This window comes from Maylandia zebra, linkage group LG19 (assembly GCF_041146795.1).
Source record: "Maylandia zebra isolate NMK-2024a linkage group LG19, Mzebra_GT3a, whole genome shotgun sequence".
In the NCBI taxonomy this organism is placed as follows: domain Eukaryota; kingdom Metazoa; phylum Chordata; class Actinopteri; order Cichliformes; family Cichlidae; genus Maylandia; species Maylandia zebra.
In genome coordinates this window covers 19,904,248-19,929,001 of record NC_135185.1, presented here as the reverse complement: position 1 = coordinate 19,929,001, position 24,754 = coordinate 19,904,248, and the positions used below count along the sequence as shown (strand labels likewise).

The window sequence follows — 24,754 nt, the reverse complement described above, 5'->3', positions numbered from 1 at the left end:
TTCTACATTCTCGTTCAAGATACGGTATCGAGCAGGCAAGCAAAACCTGGATGCAGATGCACTTTCCCGTCTGCCCCATGATGGTACTTCCTCTGGGGAACCTGCTCAAAAAGATGAGGAGCTAATTAATCAGTTTACTCAACAACATCTCTCAAGCAGCAGTGATGGTGAAATATCAGCTGAAGTTGTCGATGCGATTTGCCAAAGTGGTGTTGTCAGGACCCAAGCTGAGAGTAGTTTGGTTGAATCCCTGTCCATCAACACAGCAGTGCTTCCTGAGAATTACTCAGAAGATTCACATGGACTTCCTGTTATTTCCACCATATCCCATTCTGAGCTTTATGAAAAACGGAGAACTGATCCAACTCTTCAGGAGGTTATTCACCAGTTGGAGTCAGGAGAAAGAGTTCCTCTGACAGCCAGGAAAGAGCTTCCTGAAATTCCTCTTCTCCTTCGCGAACTGAACAAATTGGAGCTGATTGATGGTATCCTCTATAGGATAAGATATGAAAATGAACAACCATCATACCAACTGGTCCTTCCGACAGAACTGCGGCAAACTGTTCTCCACAGCCTCCACAATGATATGGGCCACCTGGGAGTGGAACGGACCCTTGACCTTGCCAGGACTCTGTTCTATTGGCCAAGAATGGCAGTGGATGTGGAAAATAAAATAAAAACCTGTGGCCGGTGTATTCGCCGGAAAAGCTTGCCGGAGAGAGCTGCTCCTCTGGTTAACATTCGGACATCACGTCCGCTTGAACTCATTTGTATGGATTTCCTCAGTCTCGAGCCCGATACCAGCAACACCAAAGACATCCTGGTACTGACAGATCATTTTACCAAATATGCCCTTGCCATTCCAACACCAAACCAAAAGGCAAAAACTGTGGCTAACTGTCTTTGGGAAAACTTCATTGTTTATTATGGAATTCCAGAAAGACTCCATACAGATCAAGGGCCAGACTTTGAGTCGAAATTGATAAAGGAGTTATGCGCCCTGTTGGGAGTCCAAAAGTGTCACACAACACCGTACCATCCAAGAGGAAACCCAGTAGAGAGGTTTAATCGCACTCTACTGGCCATGTTGGGAACTCTTGAATCCAAACAGAAATCCAAATGGAAACAGTTTGTGAAACCACTTGTCCATGCCTACAACTGTACCAAAAATGAAGTCACTGGCTACACCCCATACGAACTAATGTTTGGACGTTGTCCTTGTCTCCCCATTGACCTCGCTTTTAATCTTCCTGTACGTGAGAAAGAACAACAGACACATTCACAGTATGTACAAGACTTAAAAGCTAGGTTGAAAGAAAGTTATCTGCTATCTTCAAAGAATGCTGCAAAGAACGCTGAGAGGAACAAGACTCGATTTGACCAACGTATTATACCGTCCAAGCTAGAAGTTGGAAGCAGAGTTTTGGTACGGAACATGAGGCTGAGGGGTAAACATAAACTTGCTGACAAATGGGAACCAGATGTCTTTGTAGTGCTGAAATGTGCCAAAGATCTCCCCGTCTACACTGTAAAACCAGAATGCAAAGACGGCCCAATTCGCACATTGCACAGAGATCTCCTTCTTCCGTGTGGGTTTCTTCCTGCAACAGAGTCAGGACCATCAGATGAGACTATTCCAATCACACCCTCTTTAACTCGTCAACAGGCCAAGAAACAACAGGAATCTCCTGAGTACTTTGTTGAAGAGAATGTATTTGAACCGACCTTTGTCCACCTTGCCCCGCTCCCAATGGAGTTTAGAGTGGAGAAGTCTCTCAACCCCCTACAGTCTTTTCCCAGTGGTGAGGAGGAAAGACTTCCTCCAACATCTACACCTGAAATGGAATCAGCTGGAGAAGCTCTGTCAGGATCCCAGAGGGAAGACCCATTGGAGTTTGACGCTGATGAGACATCAGGGGAAGATTTGCTTGAAATCTTACCCGAACCCATTCTTGAAACCATGTCTACAGACTTGTCCGATCCTGGAGTCTCTGACAACTTAGCGGCCGAGCCTAGTCCTGTGACATTACCAACTCTTAATTGCTCAGATTCGGTTATTGACCCCCCTCTGAGGCGGTCAACGCGTCACAGATCACCACCTAGGCGACTTCAGTATGCCCGCTTAGGCAATCCATTGATATCAGTTGTTCAGTCTCTGTTACATAGTCTGTCAGATGCTTTGACCACCGCAACCACCAATTCTAACCCTTCAGTCGTACATATTGTGTAGTGTTGTCATGCAACGGGACGTGCATGTATTCAAGGGGGGAGGGTGTAACCCAGAGTAATTTCCTGCACTTATTTCCTGCCATTGAATGCATCACAAATGCATGACTCCAACCACATGACTTTGCTCAGCCAATCGAATGGCATGTAGGTCATAGTAAGCCTGTCTCGGCTTCCTCCCGTCAGATGCGTGGAGGCAAGCCAGGTGACAGAGCTGCTGCAGGTGTGTATTGGCAAACATTTGCGTTTCCCGTTTTAATGCATTTTTTTAACACCAACTAACTTATGCAACTTAGATGCTGATTACTGTGAGCCAGAGCCATAATGTTGTTGTGCACTGAACAGAACGGAATTGGTGAGTTTGAACTTTTAATTGACTGTTTGTATTGCTACCAGCTGACCCTAATCGGCTGCTGCCGGTCCAAACAATTTGATTTTGATTTGACTGATAGTTGTTGAATAACAAATGTTGTGGAGCTACATAGTATGTATGTATGTATGTATGTAGCAGTTGAAATGTTTCCAGTTAAATCCTTATTGGTTAGAAATATTATATTTAACCAATATATTGTTTGTTTATTTATTTATAAATTGTGTACACAGGAACAAGAATAACTTAATGTATTTAGCTTAATTGGCTGACAGTTTTGTATTATTCTTGTGATTTCTTATTGGCCTTGTTTATTTAATGCAGGCCAGGTGAACCTTTTTTGGGTATGAAAAAGGATGGCGAGCCAATGAACGGCTAGGAGCAGGACTCATTCTGCATTGAAGCTTCCACTGGACTGGTAGGAAGCTATCAAAGACGACGCTCTGTCCCGTAATATCCGAATACACTGATTTCCACAATCATACACACCAGTTCCCCCGTTTATGGACAATAGCGCTTGGACATCTCTCATGGATATTCAGATAAAACTCATGGACTTCAGTGTGGATCAGTGTTTTCGATGTTAACATGTGTTATTTATGGGGAACTTTTTTTGAGAATCTATATTGCTTGGTATAAGCCAGAAGAATTTGCTTAGTTGTTTTTGTGCACCCCCACTGGGTTTTTCTATTAATTAAATAGCTACAGCAGGAATGATTATTTAAGCTTTCATTTTCTTTTCTTAATTTTCTTTGCTTTCGGTTAAATACATGGTACCTGCAAAAGCATTTTGTGTTGTGTGTATTTAATTACTGCCCATCAGCTCCAGTAGCATTCCTAAATCTTCTGATTAATAATAATCACACTCAATCCCTAGCCTGTATTAACTCATTAGCGCTACATCAGTGTTACACTATCATCTTGTTGATTTTGTGCCACAAAGACTTAAGGCCTTTCTGAAGGCAAAAGCAAGTCTAACCTAATGTTAGCAAGCTGTGCCTAATAAAGTGTCTGGTCAACATATATAGGAAGGTCTTCAGAAAAGCTGTAGTAGCCTTTGTTATATATTGTTATACACTCCACTCATTCAGGATTTCAATTTATTTTCTCACCAACCTGTAGCGTATGTGTTTGCTGAGCAGCTCTTGTTGGAGATGCAGCATTGCTCACTCAAAACAAAACATGTTTGTAAGTGCAATATAGCATAGGTATAATTGTTTCTGCCAGAAACTGCAGACATAAAACAAGATGAAAATCATTAGCTAATGCAAAAATAGATTTCAAGACACAGAGCATGCTAAAGGGGAATGAGGCCTTAAAGGAACCAGCTGAGTCACTTACACCTATAACAAGTGCATGAAATAATATATTCCAGCTCTAAACGGTTTGCTTATTTTGACTGAGGTGAGGTTTTATTGTTGTGGGACTTTAAACAGATTAGTCTCAGCCAATGCTGGAGATAGGAAGAAAAAAACCCTCCCTTGTTTACCCCACATTTTAACTTTCATAAAAAGATTAAATTTGTTAATGCTCTTCTGAAAAAGAATTGGGACCAGACTGATTGGTCTGATTGGCCTACTGGACACTGAATCTCTCTGCTATTATTTGTTGTGGACTGACCTTTGCTACTGCCCGTGCTGGACAGACGGTTTAACACTGCTGTTGGCAAACAGTCCCGGCTGCATAGTTGTCCATCAGTTTTAAGATAATTTCAGCAAAACAATCCATCTTCAGTATTTACAGTTTATAATTGGTTCTCTAATGTTTTTACATTTTATTTAGAACTTTCCTTTCATAATTTCTTATTATGATGTGGTATCATAAATCATTGTTTTTGTCTCTAGCTGATTATTTTAGGAAAATCAACAATGAAGTGAGATTTTTCCTCTTGCAAAGCTTTTTGATTATTAAACATATGCTCTAAATCTTCCTTTAAGCTTCTAAACCTAAAAGGCATTAAATATGTGCACTAATTTTGCTTCATATTGTAATAGAAGCAATGACATCCTCTCTTCACCTCAGTGAAAAAGCAGTATGATATGTCACCAAGGTGGATAAAATGAGCCCTTGGGAAAGCTTGGAGCAGAGAAACTTCTGCAAACCCATGACAGGCATTCATGTTGATTTGATCAAACTCTTTGAGACACTGGTGCTGTTATGTGAACCTTAGTACAAAGTTAATAAGCTCACTTAATTAGAGTCACAACTTTGGCTAAGTGAAAACAGCTGATGTTTTCTCCACTGATTACAGCAGCCTAGCTGTTGAGGCCTAATGCTACATAATGTAATAAAAGTGCAGGGGGTCTCAGTGAGTCAGCTTGCATGTGTGTACATGTCCTCTTCATCTACCTGTGCATTTTGTGCTATCATAAAGGACTATGTATAAAATTCAGACCTAACAGATGACTCAATTTTTATGTCTGAACGAAATTTATTGCATTGTATAAAATTTTTTTTTAACACAGCTATTTTTTTTTTTTTAATCTTTGCACTGCACAGTTGCACCGTATATGTTACAGAACTGCAGAAAATGTGATTAACTGTAAATCAGTATACTATAAACATGGCTGCAGCTTGCTTTTGGGGAAAACACAGAGACAGCAACCGTAATATATTGCATTAAGCATGTTGTTCTACAGAGGTAATCATCTTATCACAGTTAGTAAATATTTGATTAATTTGACACCAATTTTGTACTTTAAATAGGAATTTCAGATATCTTTTAAGACGGGGCAGCACGGTGGCATGTTGGTTAGCACTGTTGCCGCACAGCAAGAAGGTCCTGAGTTCAATTCCAACAGCAGGCCGGGGTCTTTCTGTGTGGAGTTCGTATGTTCTCCCCGTGTACTCTGGCTTCCTCCCACTGTCCAAAGACATGCACTTAGTGGGGATAGGTTAATTGGTTAATCCAAATTGCCCATAGGTGTGAATGTGAGTGCAAATGGTTGTCTGTCTCTGTGTGTTGGCCCTGCGACAGACTGGCGACCTGTCCAGGGTGTACCCCGCCTCTCGCCCTATGACAGCTGGGATAGGCTCCAGCGCCCCCCGCGACCCTGAAAAGGATAAGCGGACGCGAATGGATGGATGGATGGATGGATTTTAAGACGGTTATAGTTACTGGATCTTATCAGTAAAACCTAGAATTTAAAAGGCACTTTTTTATGCTCTGACCCATTAAATTGCGATCGCGTTATGTAACAAAACGTTCTGTAGGTAAAACTCACATTCCCATTTTTAAAAAAGGTCAATTTGCAGAGGAACGTGGCAAAGTGTTACAGTGTTATGGTTTGTTCAACTGTCCAAGTGCACAAAGTAGACCTTTGTCATTGAGTTTAGCAGATTTGCAGCTTTTCATTAAGAATAAGAAGTCTTGGCTAGTTCACAATGAACAGTTTCCCAGTGTTTCTTTAACTGTGCCTGGTAGGTCTGGACCTTTGAGAAACAGTGCAGAGAGTGTCAAAGTTAGAGTCTGATGTTAAGAGTTAGTTTGCTGATCACATGCCCAGATCACAACTTGTGACCAGGGAAATGTACATATGAATCTCATGCAACATGGTTTATTGATTAGTAGCTGCTTAAATTAGAACCAGCTGACTGAAAAAAACAGATTACATGAATTTAACTGGAACTTTCAATTTGTATTTTCTTTTTCTTTTTTTCCCCCCTTTTTTTCCCCTTTTTGTTTTTTAGCTGCATCTGGTGCTGGAAGTTAAACACTGCAATCTATAAAAAGCCTGAACATCTTTGGGAAAATATCTAAAAATAAAAACTGTCCACAAAAATAAAGATCCATAAGTCTAATGCACATGCTTTTTAATCTTATGTGATGTTTCTTAATATCACCATCTGTCTCAAAAGGTAATAACAGAAATTTGTTAAAACAATAATGTGAGCTGCATATGTTTACATATGACTTGGAGAAGTATAAAGCTTAGTCTTTAGTTAGTTGCTCGTTTTGTGCTGGTTGTGTGTATGTGTTTGTTTGTTTTTGTGTTTTTTGGAAACTTAATGAGCTTTGCTGGAGCAGATTAAAGTACTGTTGTACCTGTGGCCCTGAGACCTGATTGTTTTATCACTGACATCTGCTGGATAAAATAAATACTTCAACATATTGCATAGACTTTGAGGCATGTTGCACAGACAATGTGGCAAAAGTGAATCTCTGGCAGAAGTTCACCTCTAATTGATATGTTTTTCCTTTGGTGTACATCATTCTTTCTACATACTTGAACCAAAAGAAACGTGCAGCTCAGCCATCACTGTTTATACCACAGTGTCACCAACACTAGCCTGTCCTCAGGCGCAGGGGGAAGAGTTCAATAGAAATAAAAGTAGTTCCTACATAAAACTGCCCTCGGGGTTTCTAGAAAGAGATATTGCAGCTGGGGCTTTCAGATCTTTTTTTTGTTTTTTGTTTTTTTAGCTTTGAGCACCACCAAGTTAAGTGCCATTAGTATCATTTATCATTTATTCAGTATTAGACTTCTCTCAAGGTTAGAGATCCAAAACAGAAAAATGTGTAAGAAGAAATGTGTTTCATGGGTGAAGTCGCCTTTTAAGTACAAACACAAGATATATAAAAAAGAACTTATTGTTATGCAGAAAAAACAAATTTAAAAAAGTCAATACTTTTAATATTCCTTTTCCAGAGGGTTCCCAAGGTATTCCCAAGCTAGACAAGATTCTCTTCCCAGGTGGGCTTGCCTGGAGCACCTGCAAAGGAAGGCCTCCAGGAGGCATCCAAACCACCTCAAAGTGGCTCGTTTTAAGATGCAAGATGTCTGAGCAGCCAGTGGGTCTCAGGATTTATTCCAGGGGTTCTGTGATGGTTGAAGGGGGAGTAAAGCGGGCCAGAAAAATGTCACAAAAAAGCATAGGTCTCCAAGTCTCCGTAACACTGCTGAAGAGACTGTTATTCTTACGATAAATAATACAATTTCAGAAAAATTTTCATAATAATAATACATTTTATTTAAAAGCACCTTTCAAGACACCCAAGGACACTTAACAATAGAATAAAACACATAATAGAACAATTACAATGAAGAACAATAAAAGCAAAAAGCACAAGATAAAATAAACAAACAATAAATTCACAGTGAATATGCAGATTTGAACAGATGGGTTTTGAGTTGATTTAAACTGGGGGAGAGAACCAGTGCTTCTAATATCTGGGGGGTGAGAGTTCCACAGCCTGGGAGCAGAGCAGCTGAAAGCTCTGCTTCCCGTGAGGGTGTGGCAGAAAGAAGGCACAGCAAGCTGGATAGAAGAAGAAGATTGAAGTGAGTGAGCAGAAGAGGTAGTGCTTAGATCATCACAGATCATCCCTTCCCTCTAACTGGACAAACTGAGCATAACCATGTCAGCAAAACCACTAGTAGAACCACTAAATCCTAAGCATTCTGGGGCTTTTTCATTAAAGTTGTGTTTAATCTTTGTTTTACTTGTTTTTTTATGTGTTTTTTTTTTTTTAACTTTCTTGGCTCTTCATGAAATATCAGATCATTTTACACTTATTGACTGTGAATTTTTGTCAAGTAAAAAACATTTGATCTGGTATATTGAAAATAGCTCTCTGCACCACCCAGATAGATGCTGCATGCCTCTCTAACTCTGTTTGCTGAGCCATCCCTCTGATGCACTCCTTTCTAATCCTGTCCATCCCGGTCTGTCTTCAGCTCTGCTCCTCCACCTCCAGCTCCACCTTCTGTCTTTTTGTTAGTGCCACCGTCACAAACCATACATCACAGCAGGTCTCACTAGCATCTTGTAAAACTTCCCTTTCACTCTTGTATAGAGATAACTGAAATAAAGTGGTCAATATTTCCGTTGCTCAAAGTTGTAGGTGACAGTTAAACTTTAAAAACAAAGTTCAGGTTCTAATTTGAGATGTTCTGACTGAACGATTTAGTTTTATTGCCATCTAGGGGTCGATCCTTTGGTCTTTTGCTTTGTTGTGATTTGAACAGACAATTGAACAACAAATGCATGTGTTAGAATTTGCTTCTTGTCATCGACCACAAAAAATGACACAGGTTTCTTAGTCTTTAAGGATTTTCTAGGAGATTTGTGTGAAGGTTTAATTCTGGAATCCTGTTTTGGCGTCTTCTTCTAACGATGTTGAGCTTTAGCTTCTTTTCTTTTATTTGAGTTCTGTTTCCTGTGTGGTTTTTGGAAGTTCTTCTTTTGGGGTTTTTAGTTCCCACAGTGTTTCCCTTGTCTATGTTTCCCCTCCATATTCTTCCACCTTCTGTGTTATCATGTTTAGTGTCTAGTATCAGCTGTCTTCTGCTTAAATTTAACAGTTTGCTTTTTAATTTTCCTTCCCCCTTTGTGAAGTAAAGGATGTTGTGATTGTGTTTCACTTGTGTCTTTTTCCTCTTCTGTCTGTTATTCCCCATTTAGTCCACAGTCTATATATAGTCCAGTCTTCCTCTTTCTCCTTGTCTTTCTTTAATTGTCCTTCCTGTGCTGTGTTAGGGTAATCTTTTTGCCCTTTGTTTAGCTTTCTTTTATTCCTTTTTTAGTCAATACCCAGTTTCTCTTTATGTACTACATTTGTGTCCTCTCTCCATTAGCCCATGACACCAGGTCTTAAGAAGGCGAGTGAGAAATGTGCTAAAAACAGAAACGGTGAAAGAGAACACTACTGCTGGTTGTGGTTTAGTGGGGAATTTTTAACTTCACATGGTTTCATTTATGCTTTTGTCTTAAGAGTAAAGTGTCAGTTATGCTTATACAGCTATAGGGCACACGTTGGCCTTCAAAAAAAATCCCCCGTGAGAAACAATCCCAGTGACTCAGAAACTCAGTAGGCCGATGGAAATTACTGCTCATGCACATGCAGCCTATGCACCGAATGATCTATTCAGCTGGAGTTTCTTTTTCTGGCTGCATGACTGAAAATCACTTGATGGTTGGTGGCTTCACACTTAGATTGTGTTTCATGAAACAGGAAAGGATGTAGAAGTATTAACTAAAGAAGGCAGTGTTTCATGTCTTCTTCTTTTTCTTTTTTTTTAGACTTGAGTTTTTATCATATAAGAACATTTTGGTCCCACCCCTCTGGAAGATAAGCTATCTCAAATACTTCCTCTTTATTTTTTTTAACATGTCGTGTGTCCAAAGTCAGTGACCTCTATCCCTGATGTTATCTTATATGTGCTTTGTCAAGGCCTCAGCACAGCCATTTACCCCCTTCATTGCCATTTCTGTTGATAGAAAACAACACCCGAGAACGCTATTTTATTATTTTTTAAAAAGCAGTGCGGTAAAGGTGATGATAACAGAGGTGAAATGTAAGCACGAGTGTTTCATCTTTATGTTAAATCGTTAACAAGCATAGCTTTGTCCTACTGTACGTCACCTCACGTCTCCACGTGACACGAGAGGAATGCAGAAAGTTTTGTTTTTAAAAACCTTTCCTCATAAGCAGGTCTATCAGAGATGATGGTTAACAGTTTTAAAAAATCACTTGCTCTTAAAGCAGCCGTCGCTCTGCTAACTGGACTGAACTCCCATTTTCATGATCGCCTTTAACTACAGAGGACAAGGAAGTATCTGAAACTCATCTACGGCTAACTAAGAACAATACAAGTAAGATATAATAATTCTATAATCATAGCTTCATAGGTTTTATATTCTTTAGGTTTGCTCAGGGGCCCTTTTTAGTGCAAATGTTGTCAGCACAGCATCATGATACAAGACATTAAACTGTTAGTGAGTTTATACTGCATCTGATAGAAAGGGCGAATTTGTCTTGATGAATCATATGATGCGTGATTTACTACTGATTTAAAGAAAAGGGCCAGTACTGGCAAAATCATACAGCTATGTCCATGTACTTTACACTGTTAATGTTTACAGAAAGTATTCACATCCCAATAAGGCTTTTTCAGTGCTCAGAATAATAGATTATATGTTTCAATAATGTAAAATTTGTATTATCTATTGTAAAAATCATTTAAATCCAACCAGACTTCCTTGTGACTGAGTTCATGTCTGCTTTGTATGATGGTGATCAGTAACATGATTTGCTTTTCTTCTGTTGTTTTTGTTGAGTTAAGCTTAAAATAATTTTAATATTATTATTTTTGTTTTTGGGGGGTGGGGCTTTTCAGGAAAGTAGGAAATGAGAGTGTTAAAGTTCCTCAAGTCCAAATCAAACCTGGGCTGCTGCATTCAGCCTTGAGGCTCATGTTTACCTGATCTGCTTGGGAGCTAAACCGTCACCAAAGCTTAAAACACTTTAATTCAAAGTATTGCAACAAAGAAAAAATCCAACAGCTTCTCTGTTTGAGAACTTGTTTGGCAAGTCTTTGACAGACTACACGTCCTAGTGGATCAGGAGAATTCATCTAAGATTACTCGATACTGGAGATGTAGAAAATGTGCCACAGTGCTATGCACTGATTACAAGACCTTTGTGTTTTATTTTGTAAGATGAGCTTAACAGAATAAAAGCTTTACAGTCATTAGCTGGGAAACAGCTTTCTCTTGATGTTTTTCTGTTTTAGCTTGTAAAACAGGAAGCATTTATGTCTTCAGCAGGGATGTTACAGCCAATTCAGGGTAAAAAGGTCAGGCGGTGGCGGTCGGTTCAGCAGTAAGATGTTTAGTTGTAATCAATTAAACCAAGTTTGAGGAGTAAATATTTCTTTTAATTTCAATTTGAAATGTTTTTATTCATTTACTTTGGAAAAATAAAAACTAAAAATAGCTGCAAAGCTTACTGTTTATTTATTTTAATTTACACAACGCACTGCACGTACTCACGAACCCACAGATGATAATAATCTCCTCAGCTTCATAACGCTGAGGGTTTTTTTTTCACTTTAAGACACTCACTTCTCCCATCGTCATCATTTTGAACTGCTGCAGACTGCTTTTTTCTGAAAAAGCAGTCTGCTCACACACACAGACACACACCTAGCTGTTCAACATAGTTTAATTTCAACTTTAGCAGCCAAAGAGCCAAATACCTCCCTTAGAAGCTGAAGACTGGCCTCAAACATGACTACAAATGAAGAATAAGGTTGCTCATTGCCTCTAAAAGTTGCTAAACACTAAATATATTGGATGTGATGCTTTTTTTTCAAGTCACGGATGAACCTTTTCTCCCAGATGAGTAAATCTACCTTTTTTCTGTTTCCTTCCAGCCATGAGAGACAGACTGGGACACCTGCATCAGGTACAGACTGACACGGAGGGTTTTAGTACAGTGCAGCTAGATAACCTATCAGATCATGAAGCAACAGCTGGAGATAATGAGCTGGATGATGTCCTGAAGGAGGCCCAGCTGATACGTCTGGAAATCCAGCAGATCCAAAATGACATCAGAGATCTGAAGGACGTAAACTATCAGGCTTTGAATAAGACTTCAGACTCCATTGTGATAAAACGGGACTCCAACGCAATTGGGGCAGATATTAAACGCAGAGGTGAAGCTGTGTTGCAGAGGCTGCATATGCTAAATAACCTCAGAGGTGAACTGGAGGTCCAACGCGGCAGTTTGGACCCCACAGTGCGCATTGCTCGAACACAGTACCACTGCCTGAGCAACGCTCTGCGGGAGGTGATGTTCAGCTACAATGACACAGAGATGAACCACAGGGAAGCCTGTAAAAAGCAGATCCAGAGACAGATGGAGATAGTGGGTAAGGAGGTTAGCATGGAGGAGCTGGAGGAGATGATGGAGGGTGAAGAATTGACTGTGTTCAGCATCCAGATACAAGGGAAATCTACCCGGTCTGCACTAATGCAGATAGAGAGCCGGCACCGTGAGTTGCAGGAGCTGGAGAAGAGAATCGCGGGGATCCAGGAACTGTTCCTAGATGTGGCTGTCCTCATGGAGGAGCAGGGAACAGGAGTGGAAAATATCCAGAAAAATGTTCAAAATGTTGGTGTGATCATTCTGGAAAGCAGGGTCTATTTGGATAATGCCATTAAATCTGATAAAAACAACCCCTTCAAGAAGCTGTTTTGCGCCTGCTTTCCATGTTATCACAATTAGGTCTTATGAAGCTTTTATTGATTCTGAAATATGGTGAAACTTTTAATGAATCGCACTGGCTTCCAGGATACACCCACAGATGGGAGCACAGTAGATGGCGCCACTAACAGAAAGGTTTGAACACTGATGGTGATGAAGCCAAGTTGCGCTGGTCATCATAAAACAAGACCCACCAATTGGCTGACTCTCCGTTTCTCTGGGAAGAGCTCCACTTCCTGCAAGCCTGAATTGTATAGGTGCTTAAAAATAGATCTATAGTAAAATATTTATTTAAGGCATTTATCTGTAAAAGCAAAGGGCAATTGCTAATGTAAAGACTCATAGAACTGTTAATATTTAACCTTAAATACTTAAGTTAGGTGATTTTAGATTGTTATTTTAGGTATATTTAGACTTTATGTGATTTTATGTGAAGTTGTAATGCGGCCTTTATTGATGGAAGTATAAAAGTTTAGCCATTAACAGGCTGGTATGACTGTAACAATTAATGATTTCTGTTCAAATGTTGATAAAGCCTTTGCTCCTGTAACTGTATGATACCAGCCAAAGGACAGTGTCAGCAGTCTGGATATCAGCCTATACTAAGTCTGTGTGACTTGTCCCCCTTAAGTAAAATAATAATTAAAAAAAACCCTTGTGTAACTATCGCTTCTTCATTTCAGCTTGATCTTTATCATCTGTAATTTGACATTGCGAGAACTTCAGCTTTTTAAATACTCTGATACATTTTCACTTTTTCAACACAGGACTGTTGCAGCTGACTAAATGGAGCAAATGGCCATAGCACTTTTTCTGTTCCTACATATAAAGCAATTATGAAGGCTTTTCCTTGCCCAACTACCAAAGAAAATTGCTTATTACAGGTTACAAGACTCCCAGTGTTGTAACGCCCCCCTTCCCCTTTCTCTCAGAAATGTAAATTTTAATACTCGTTGTATATTTTTAGACCTGATCATTAAAACCACATGTAAAAATATTGGGGTTGCACTTTCCACTTGTGTCAAACACTTGTTCCTGAACACTAAATGTGTTTTATGTCGAGGCTTTCCTTCCGTTTTCAAGGTTAGTGTTGAACTTCTAATCGCGTTTTTATGTTAGTATAATAAGATGAATTTCTTTTTTCGTGCTTCTTGTATTCTTTTCTATCTTCACAGCGAAGAATTTAAACTAAAATGAAAATGACTGAGATTCGTGGTCGACTCGTGAATCTAAAAGGTTTTTACAACACAAAACCTTTATTGCGCAAATTCCAAATGCGCAGGATTTGACATAAAAACCACCATATATAATGACTGTGACTGACCTACACCTCCTTCCTGGAATCAAACCCGAGAAGCCGTGAAATGTGTAAAGGGGAAAAGGCGTTATCTTCCGCATTAATACCCGCTGCAGGGTATATGGGCAGTGTAATGTCAGCGTGTCACTTGTAATGTATAGGACGTGATGCAAGACCTCCTTCAAAAATACCAAGTTGACTCTGGTACATGTTGAAATTTGCATTTATAACCGAGACAAAAAAGAGGAAATGAGTCTTTCCGTACTCGCCCCTTCTGCTTTTGGGACTTTGATTCTCTAGTATCGGTGGAGGACACAAAAAGGTAGGCTGTTTGCGCCTTCTGTTGTACTCTCTATATAGATATAGGCTCAGTAATCGATACATAGGTGTATTGTATCATACAGGTCGATTTCTGTATCAAAAGATTGCTTTCGAGCTATTCTGTTTCCTCCCGATCTCACCTTATCACGGGAGAGGATGCTTTGCGCTTCTCTGATGTGGTTTTTTCACTTTAGTGAGGATTTTTAACATTATCTACATCACAGTGCACCTCAGGAATGGATTGGTTTAGCAGGAAATAACCGCTTCCTGAAGGACAGGAACTTTTAAAATAACTTCTATCTTATGATGATGAGAGTGATACAGCTGAGGAAGTAACTCACCAGTTTGCTTTTGAGGACTTTTCACTGACCTACAGCCACCTTGGATTGTACATCAAAAGCTGTTATCGTTATCTAAAAGTGAGACTTAACATTTATTCCTTAATGTTAATAATAACATATCAAAAGAAGAACTCAGTGTGATACCAGCCCCTCCTTCTCTCTGTTAACAGGAGGTTTCAGTGCAACATTGAAAGGAAATGACCAAAGAACATGACCCATCTTATTTGCTATCCAATATCCAGTTTCATTCTGTAAGGGACCGGAGGTTTTCCACACATTAAAAAAAACTGTAACTTAACTTGTGTAGCTTTGCATGATTCACATTTCAGAATAATCTCAAACATTTAAGTTAACGTGTCAAATAAGTCATTGTAAGTCCTCTCTCTTTATGGCCACCGACCTTTACTCCAATTTTCTTCTGATTAGCTGAAAACAAAGGGCTTGAATACAGATGGGTGGGGCTTCTGTGCTCAAGGCCAGAGAGCTGTGTGCCTGAGATGACTATGTTAAGGATATATGTAAAAAGTAAATGTAAAAAGTGACATCATATAGAGCTGAAAGTAGAAACAACAGTCCAAAGCCTGGTTGTTTTCTTGCATGTGCTGACCTCACTATTTGAAACTTCTGCTATGTTTAATATGAACAGTATACATGTGACAGGAAATAAGATGAAGAGGAGCAAAGCCAGCAAAATAAAGTTGTGCCATTAGAATTTTTGATATTAGTTTTTTATCTAGTTCTTCACCACAGAGTAAAGAGTGCGTTTCCCACAATTCCATTAGCGAGGTGAATAAATGTCTATGACTCTTGCAGGTAAGATGAAGGACCGACTGACTGAGCTGCAGGCCTTCACGCCTGCAGAGCAGGAGTACAAGCCCACAGAGAACGAGAGACTCGCCGGTGAGGATGAGGAGCCTCTCGAGCAACACGCCATTGTGTTTGAGGGTGAGGACATGATGGATGGCATCTACAAGGATGCCCAAGCGATGAGGAAGGAGATCCAGTTGCTCAGAATGGATGTGAAACGTCTGGGGAAGCAGAACACCAGGTTCCTCACATCAGTCAGGAGGATCAGCAGCATCAAGCGGGACTCCAACGCACTGGGACGAGACATCAAGGCCAGAGGGGAGTCCATTTATAAAAAGCTGGAAAAAATGGGGAAGCTGAGCAAGGAGCTGGAGGAAGTCCACGGAGTTACATCAGCTTTGGCTCGCATGGTGCGCTCGCAGTATGTGTCTTTGACCAGCGCCTTCCACAGTGCCATGTCTGAATACAATGAGGCTGAAATGGCGCAAAGGGAGAATTGCAAAACCCGCATCCAGAGGCAAGCAGAGATCATGGGCAAGGAGGTAACCAGGGAGCAGATAGACGAGATGACTGAGACGGGCAAGTGGAACGTCTTCTCGGATAATCTCCTGCTGGAAGGGAGGACTGCCAGATCTGCTCTCAACGAGATTGAGAATAGGCACAAGGAGCTGCTGGAGCTGGAGGGCCGCATCAGGGACATTCATGACCTTTTTTTCCAGATGGCGATGCTGGTGGAGCAGCAGGGCTGCATGCTGGACAACATAGAAGCAAATGTAGGGGCAACAGAGGACTATGTAGCCAAAGCTTCAGCGCAGATCAAGCAGGCTAAGATATACAAGAAAAGCAATCCATGCAAGAAGCTGTTTTGTTGTTGTTTCCCATGCTGTAAATGAGGCGCCACCAGTTCCCGCCCCCTACCAGAACATTTGATTCAAATCCGCTTTCTCTGCAAATGTTTCCACATGAAAGCTTTTTGCTGCTCTAGATGTGTCCAGATATCACATTCTGGTATCATTTTCTTTATTGAGTTGATATCAACTAGTCAGAGTGATTCAAACCACATGCACATATGCAAATATATACAGTGCGATGATGGTAGTTACATTTCCTGATTGCTACTGAGAACAGCTTATGCATACATGACTGCTGTAAAAACATCGAAATTATTATTTCATGTGACTTGCAGCTTTGTTTAGCTTTTAGCTTTGTACAGTCTGCAATATTTAAGCCCATAAAGTATGATTTTATTTATAAATAAATGCCTTGGAGTGGCTATATTTGGACAACTTGAATGTGCATCTACAGCTAAGCTTGGAACCGGTACTTGCTATAGACGTGTTTCTTATTGCAACCATTGCTTCACAAGTGTGTAGAAACACTGATCACAGCTCAACCAGCAATTGTGGTTAGCTGGGGAGGCAAGTTAGATTTGTGAGGATTGTGCAACTATATGTTAGCCACCCCCATGTATATCATCACCAGCTACAAGCCAAGGCTGTGCTTTTCCTCCACGTGTTGCTTCACATAAAAAAACACAAACACACAAATATCTGTGTGTCAGCTCCACTTTAGAAAGTCAATGATTTTGTTTATCACTGCCAGACAACCAACGTCACCAAAGCCAGTGAAATCTCTTTAACAGGGCAGTTTGCCTGACTTAATGCGGTGTTTGCACAGGTAATGTTACAGGAGAAACAGAACAGAATGGCAAAATAAACAGGTCAGAGGACTTTCTGTTTGCACAGGAGGCCTATCTCACTGCCCTTTGTGATGGTAGTAAAATTTAAAAACCCTTATTTCCCCGTGCCTCTGGGCCAGCCCATCCCTCACTGGGGGAATCCCAGTCATCAGCTGGTAAACTGAGGGTGTTGTGACTCAGACTGCTGTGTACCTGTGGGAGTTTTCAGACTTAACTGCCTCTGCTCTGTGTTGAAATGAGTTTCAGGGCTGCAATGATTGCACTTCCTCAGCAGTGCTGTGCGGTTTCTACTGGGGGCATTTACCGACAAGAGCGCGTTTATTTGAACTGTGGCGTCACGCCTCTGGTAGCTGTGCGTGCTGGAGTCACACGGCTTTATCTGATGTGAGCCATGCGCTGATTGTGCACGTGCACTCACCAGGATGGCCGAGTGGTTAAGGCGTTGGACTTAAGATCCAATGGACAATAGTCCTCGTGGGTTCGAACCCCACTCCTGGTAAAAACGGAAGTTTTAACCGATGTTTGGAGGAAATGCGTGCAGTCTTATGCACTTCAGGACGACTTTACTCTTCATGGTCAGCCTTTCTGCGCTTAAGCTCCCACAGTAATAATTGTCACCTTCCTTTGAGATTCCTGTTGCGAAGCCATTGTTTGCCATTGCTTTGTCTGTTTTTTTCTTACCACGCATGTACTCTGGTTCAGCTAAGAAACTAAGAGAGATTTTGGATAATTACAAGGGGCACGCCTCACTGCCTCACTATAGATTTGAGACTTAACAGGTATTTGATTACACAGTGTGGTCCAAATGTAAACAAAACGGCAGTACAGTAGCAGATATTAATATTTAAATATTCAAAAGCCCCTAAAAAGCAGTAGTTGATGCTTTCTAACAGATTTACAAATGCTGTAACAAAAGGAGACGTAATTGCAAAGTAACATGCACGTGAAGAAGCTTTCATCATTGCCATTCTTCAGTGACGCTTTTATTCAAATATTTGAAACGAAGTCAATGATGAGGACTTTTATACTTTATTTTCTCTTCATTCTTATCTTGAATCAAAACCCACCAACCGGGGACCAACAGCTAAATCACATCCTGGCTCATCATCGCAGTGGAAGATGTTATGTACCAAGAGGCCTATTTATATTTCCTGTGTGGACGGTTTCGCACCCCTGATGGTGAAGGTCTGTTTATGTGGTGCCATCTAGCGGTGAGGGAAATATTATTTCACAAATGCTGTATTATTGTTTTCCCAGTTTCACAGACACTGTATTAAATCTCTCAAGACTTTGCTGGCACTAAAAGAAGACAATGTGTCCTATTTATATTCTTCTGCCTTTGCAATGGGTCAAAACGAAGGAATAAAACACAAAGATATTAGAGTACAGTTTGAAATGGCTTTTGAACCAATCATATGTAGACTAAGTGGGTCTGAAGAGAACATCTGTTAGTGTACACCTGATCTAAATATACAGACATACCTCTGATAGATACTGAAAAAGATTAAAAGTCGAAACATTTAAGAACTCAAGAGTCTCTTTATTAAAATGGACCAAAAGTCAAACAAATGAAGTTGGCATACTGTGGTGAAAAAAACAAAACAAAACAAACAAAACAAAAGAAAAAAAAACCCCCATCAGCAGTGATAATTTAACCCAAAATACTGATACACTCCAGGTGCAAAGACTGCAAAACAAAAAGTGATCTGGAGACCTCTTACATGCATGAACATCCACAGAATAAAAGCCTGATTTGCATGCTCAGTTCCTCATTCAACTCACTCGGACAACTTTAACGCCAAAGAGTTAGTGCATCTCATCAGGTTTTGTTGATTTCATTCTTTCTGTCTCTCTTTCTATAATATAAGAAAGGACATAAAATGTACTAATATTAATGCGTGGTGCCTGAGAAACAAACTGTATAAATTAGCCTGTAACTGGACTGATTACATGCAGAACAGGAAGGAGTAGCATTCTTGCTGCTTCAACAAAGACAACCTGTCAAATTTAGGATTTAAATTTTACAGTACATGCCGTCATGTGCAAATCAGTAATTCAAATCCAGACCTAACAGAGGCAGACTTGCATTTCTTAAAACAAAAAAATAATAATAATAAATGTACCAGTACAAAAAAAACGAAGAAAAAAAAAGAAATCACACAAACTGAAAAAGACAGTTTAGTTTTGACACAGCTTGGGCTTTCCTACATCCAAAAGAAAAAGAAACACACACCATACCCATATTTCATCACTAACTAATGACATGTCTGTCATTTTAAACCAGTTTCAAAAAGTTTTTGAAGATTTCTTTCTATATATGGGAACTACAAGTTTTGTTACATCAAATTTCTTAATTCAGACAAAAATAAATAAATAAATTGTTCAACAAGCCCAATCACGAAGATTTATAAGTTTAAAAAAACCAAACAAAACCTTACTGATAAACATGAAAACCATGTTATTTCAGCACTGCAACTCACACCACTATAATACTGAAACAGTTCCCCACGGATCCTGTAATAATAAAGCAGCTGACCAGCTGTCGTGGCATTTTCAGCAATTTTCTCAAATACACTACGGTGATATGAAGCTTCATGATACGACCCTGAGACACCAACAATACGTGAAAATAGCGGACATGTAGTGCCAAAAAGAAAAAAACAACTTGAAAACCATGATAAATAGTGAATATGAACATAGTTAATGGTGCTTATTAAAGGAGGGAAGTGTGTGCCCGTTATTTTTCCTAGAACCTGGCCTGCAGGATTTGTTGAGGTCTGACACTGAGGGGAAGGAAACCACGCTTCCTGCTAACCAGTCACTGATGATTCACCAGGTACATTCATTATTTGACTTCGCTACATTTAGATTTTTGAAGAAAAGAACCTCTAAATAATTGCTGGTTACTTGTCAAAATAGCTGGTAAAAAAAAAACAAAAAACCCACAAGCCAACCGTGGCTTAAAAAACAAACAGGAAAAAAAAAATAGTACTGACACTCAACTGGTAAATAGTGTTGCTTCATGTCTCTGTACCCTGACTAACAAAGCCGCCTCTTAGTCAGAAGTGTGAAAAAAAGTTGAGGGTGGACCACTGTTGTGACTGCTAAAACATGCCAAAAAAAAAGGTGTGAGCATGCTCATGCTGGTGCAGTTCAATAATCCTGTAAAGTGGAGCACAGACGTTTGGTCAATGTGAAAATGTAGAATTAACGCTGTGAAATCTGAGTTCTAAGCAGTACACACATGGTCACTGTAGGTATCTAAAGAAGATGTCAAAGCGTTCTAGGTAGCAGTAACTGTTCTAGCGTGAAGCAGTGGAGAAATCTCACAGATGTTCTGAACGACCTCATGGCGAGAAAAATCAAGTGTATCTCAAGTTAAGGCTCTACTCTTACCAATGAAGCACGGTACTGACTTTTTGATATAAAAATTGTTTAAAAATTCTACACCAAAAACATTCGATATTTACACAGTGTCAGAGTAGGTAAAGATACAACTTCAGTACACCAGGATTAATATCAGAGAGGAAGATACAACGCTAGAACTTCAATTTGCTTTTTTATAGTCCTGATGTGTGACTGCAGCAGGTCAGCCTCAGCTGAAGTATATGCCAGCTCACTACTGGCTTTGTCTTATTTGAGGGATTGAAGACTGTTTCCACTGTGTAGCAGAGAACCACAGGTAAAGTTCAACCAGGAGTTGTCTTTCTGAGGCCGGAAGAGTCGTAATGTCTGTAAACACTGGAGGAAAAATGTGCATTTGAGTTCTATAGGACCCAGAGGAGTCTGAAGGATGACCTCACTGTTTATGCTACTGGTTTGAGAACTGAACGTAAACACCTCCCTTCCTTTGTGAGCTCTCTGGTGAAACACATGCATGGCAGAGGGATCGCCTCCTCCCTACGAGAAATTGTGTTAAATTTGCATTTCTTGAGGTGATCAGCCATGCTGGCGATGTTTGCAAATTTCCACTCGTTCACTGTACCAAAGGCTGTGCTGAATCGCCACACCTGAACAGAAATAGGAAAATTTGTTTATTTTCATGTGCTGAGCACAAGACAGACAAGTGAAATTTGCTCTCAGCTGTCTTTAAAGAGTGTGCAAGTGGACAAACCTTGTTTGTGATCTGCCATGAGGGAGACCCATCAGCACGCCGTTTCTTCTCCCACAGCAGAACAACCATGCCACGCATCTGCAGCAGGCTGGCACACACATCTCTCATGATGCGGGACACTCTGGAGAGCTGGCACAAGCTAAAGCTGTCCAGAAAACTTGCTATGTGCTGCAAAACTTCAAATGGAAGACTGCTGAACTGGTCACACTGAGAGCTAAACTGGCAGTTCTTTCTTAGGCGCGTGTCCCCAGTTTTCAACGGCAAACCAGGCTGCACCCCGAAAGAACCCAGGTGCCTGTCGTGGATGATCCGGAAGCCCTGAACAGATGGACAAAATCGTCTTTGGGAGTAGGTGCAGCCGTAGTAGGCCAAGGGGCAGCGCTGCTCCATCCAGCCATTGAGTCCAGCATGAATATCTCCATGAACATTTTTGAAATGAGATGAGAATTCATCTCGTCGGAACAGCTGCCCACACACAAATGTGAACATGGAGCGCTGTTTGGTTTGGTATCGGGCCACACATTCAAGCACTAGGTCCAGTCTGAGAGTGTGGAAGGGGCTGGGGTTGGAAAGCTGTGGACTGGCGTGATCGCAGGCTGAAGCTGAAGCAATATCCCCCACCATGGTGTTGGTTGCAAGAATGGCAGAAGGGAAGGAGAATGTTTGCGTACCAAAATCAATGTGGTAGCCATCAACAAACCTGCTGTCTGAGATTCCTCTGCCTCCTGGAGAATCGCCAAGGCAAAAAAGCAAAGCTGCAGTGATAAGGTCAATGCCATGGAGGCCCATGGGGTCATCTGCTACCTCCAGGTCAGATGTGTCAACTGCCTTGTCCTCCATCTTCGCTCGAAACAAATAAGGATCTGACAGCAGGGCCCGACGTCCATTAAATGTAAACATACTTATTCCTCTAAGCACTTCTACATTCTGTAGCTTACGCTCCAGGCACCTGTACCTGAGTTCAGTGGGTAAGTGTTGCAAGAAGTTATTTCTCACATGATCAGACAGTAGGAATGGCATTGGAGGTGCAAGTGGTTCTTGTTGAGGCACAGGAGGTTCCAGTGCTACAACAGGCATGTAATTCTGAGGCATCTCTGGCCAGACAAGGTTGGAATCATTTATCGGTTCATCAATGTCGTCTTCCTTCTCATCAAAAAGCAACTCAACAAAATCATTTTCTTCAACCCAGTTGATACCATCTTCTTCTCCATCGTCTATAGCAGCGCTCTCCACTCCGCCCACCGCTCCCAGCTCGCACTCTGAATCAGAGTCACTTTCTTGCATATCTACATTCTTCCCGCCTTCAGCAACATAAATACCATGGCTATCACCATTTTCTCCATTATGGAGTGCTCCACTCTTATCAGTCTTTTCACCATTTAAGTTTCCAACAATTACATTAATGTCCTTGGAATTAGTGAGGATGTCCAAGGCAGCAGCTAAATTTCTCCTCGTCTCCACTGAAGCCCTGTACAGCTCATTAAAGGGCTCTTCCTCCATTTCCACTGTTGCATTACCTAACACTGTCTCTGGTAAACTTGATGCTGTGGCCATTTTATCACTTTCATCTAATTCTTTATCTCCATTCTTCGACACAGTGGTCGTGACCTTAAGGGACTCTAACAGCATCCTTTGATCCTGCAGAGCCAAAGCCATGTCTAACTGCTCCACCTCATCGAAGTCTTTGCTCAAGTTTTCATAGGACTTGCGATCAGCATAGCTGACAGGCCAGCGGTTCCACTCCATAGTACAACATACTATACTTGCAGGACACGTCTCAAGGTGTTGTGCCATCCTGACCCTTGCAATAGTGAAAGGGCAGCCAAACCCACTGTTGAGGCAAGGGAGGCGTTCATAGGGACACAGCAGACGATGTTCCTCTAGTTTGCACGAGTGAAAAACTGCCCCACAGACAAGAGGACAGCCAATGAGGTCACAGGAAACACCTGTCTCTGGTCTCACCATGCATCTTCTATTGATGCATTTAAGGCAGTGGGGGTGTAGAGTCTCCATTTTTCCCCTAATGATAGCTGGAGAAGGTGTCCAACCCTGAAACAAAATGATAAATAGATTTATTTTGTTGAGAAATCTCACACGTCATGGTAACACCCCTGTTTTTAGGTTTAACTGGAACAAAACATGTCTAGGGTTACATTATACCATCTATGCAACCATTTAATAGCACACGTGCCTTCAAAAAGCCCTGTCACCGATTCCCTCCACATGCACTGTAAACCTTTACGCTATTCAGTAACATTTCACAACACCCATCTTAGGTTTCATGGTCACACCAGTTTTTCCAGGACTTTCAAGGCAAGCCTGAACCCTGACCTTTAGGCCCTGTAACTTGCCCTTAGTTTTTCAAGGAATTCTGGTAACAAGTAAAACAAGAACAGCGAACAATTCAACCTGCCAACCGGGTGCAACACAGCCACCAAAATACTTCTGAATTATAACGCCGGGCTTATTTGGTCATGCTGCTTGTGTAGGGGATTTGTGGGATAATGAACGCAAGCTAAGAGGACAACAATCATATTAAAGACCCACAACAATGCTGCAAGCCCTAACAATGCAGTGCAACAAAGAAGAGCTATTATTCAAGTCTTTAATGCCTTGGCCGGCGACCGCTGTCTAAATTACGCAAGCACAACTGGCTAAAAACACAAACAAAAACACAGCAACAACTCCTAACACATCAATCCATCAACAGATTACATGTTAACAACATCCAATTGCAGCTTGGCAAGTATGCATTTACGTGTCAATGTATAAAGTTAAAGAATGACAAGCTAAGTCACAAAACTTTAAAAATCTTAATAAGTAAACAAAAGAACATCAACAACATGACTAGCCGGTTAGCGTTAGCGGCTACACTTTGTTAGCCTAATTAGTTAGCTAGCTCACAGCTTCTACAAACAACTTACCCGAGTCGCTGGGCTCTCCGAGTGTGCTTTATTTATATTGTCTAACTTTTAACAGCTCCGTCGATGCCTGCAGTACGGAAACTGTGACTACACAAACACCCCGCGGTATTAAATGTGTTTAAATCTTCTTATGAATTGAACAGGCTGCAGCTGCTTCCTCGCTGCTCGGGGTCAGTCGGAGTTATGTTGATCCTGATACTGCGGCGCAGTACTACGTCATCACGTAAACCGGCCGGTGTCCCGGTCATATTTAGGTTTATGGAGGCAGACCTGAGAGCACTGAAATAAACAGAGTGGGAAAACCCCCGAGGGCAGTTTTACATCTATAATCACTATTAGGGTGCTTATGATGCAGTCTGGGAAATTTAATGGGAATAGACTCCTGAGATAATATTAATTAGCTACCCTTAATTAATATTTTCTTTCCAAGGAGACAGTTTCCTGTCATTTTTTAAGTGGTCTCCAGCAATAGTTCTTCTGGCTTTCTAAAGGTCTTTCAAAGTATTTCTTTGGACATTTGTTGCCTTTTCACTAATTTTCAGAGGAATGTTTTTATTTTTGTTAAGCTACTTAACACTGACCTATGAATCATACCAGCATGACAAGGCACTTAACTCAAGGAGTGAACCATTGTTCTGACACACTTCGTTACTAGAAGCCTGTG

General features: G+C 40.8%; 3 protein-coding genes and 1 non-coding gene across 4 annotated transcripts; 3 read left to right on the top strand and 1 right to left on the bottom strand.

The window, feature by feature from the left end:
* Positions 1-359: 359 nt before the first annotated feature.
* On the top strand, positions 360-13,029 carry LOC101463869 (syntaxin-11-like). The gene is made up of 3 exons (XM_076877715.1): positions 360-2,581; positions 2,921-3,014; positions 11,755-13,029. The coding sequence occupies exon 3, from the start codon at positions 11,757-11,759 to the stop codon at positions 12,606-12,608; it is 852 nt and encodes a 283-aa protein (XP_076733830.1). The 5' UTR covers positions 360-2,581; positions 2,921-3,014; positions 11,755-11,756; the 3' UTR covers positions 12,609-13,029.
* A 946-nt stretch (positions 13,030-13,975) lies between these two features.
* On the top strand, positions 13,976-18,578 carry stx11a (syntaxin 11a). The gene is made up of 2 exons (XM_004540121.4): positions 13,976-14,206; positions 15,360-18,578. Exon 2 carries the CDS (start codon positions 15,365-15,367, stop codon positions 16,244-16,246), a length of 882 nt encoding a protein of 293 aa, XP_004540178.3. The 5' UTR covers positions 13,976-14,206; positions 15,360-15,364; the 3' UTR covers positions 16,247-18,578.
* On the top strand, positions 17,469-17,551 carry trnal-uaa (transfer RNA leucine (anticodon UAA)). Its single transcript has one exon. It is a non-coding gene; the product is annotated as a tRNA-Leu (tRNA).
* On the bottom strand, positions 18,572-24,265 carry fbxo30a (F-box protein 30a). Its single transcript, XM_004540123.4, has 3 exons — positions 24,091-24,265; positions 21,167-23,215; positions 18,572-21,062 (listed from the first exon to the last, which is right to left on the bottom strand). Exons 2-3 carry the CDS (start codon positions 23,177-23,179, stop codon positions 20,859-20,861), a joined length of 2,217 nt encoding a protein of 738 aa, XP_004540180.1. The 5' UTR covers positions 23,180-23,215; positions 24,091-24,265; the 3' UTR covers positions 18,572-20,858.
* Positions 24,266-24,754: the final 489 nt, after the last annotated feature.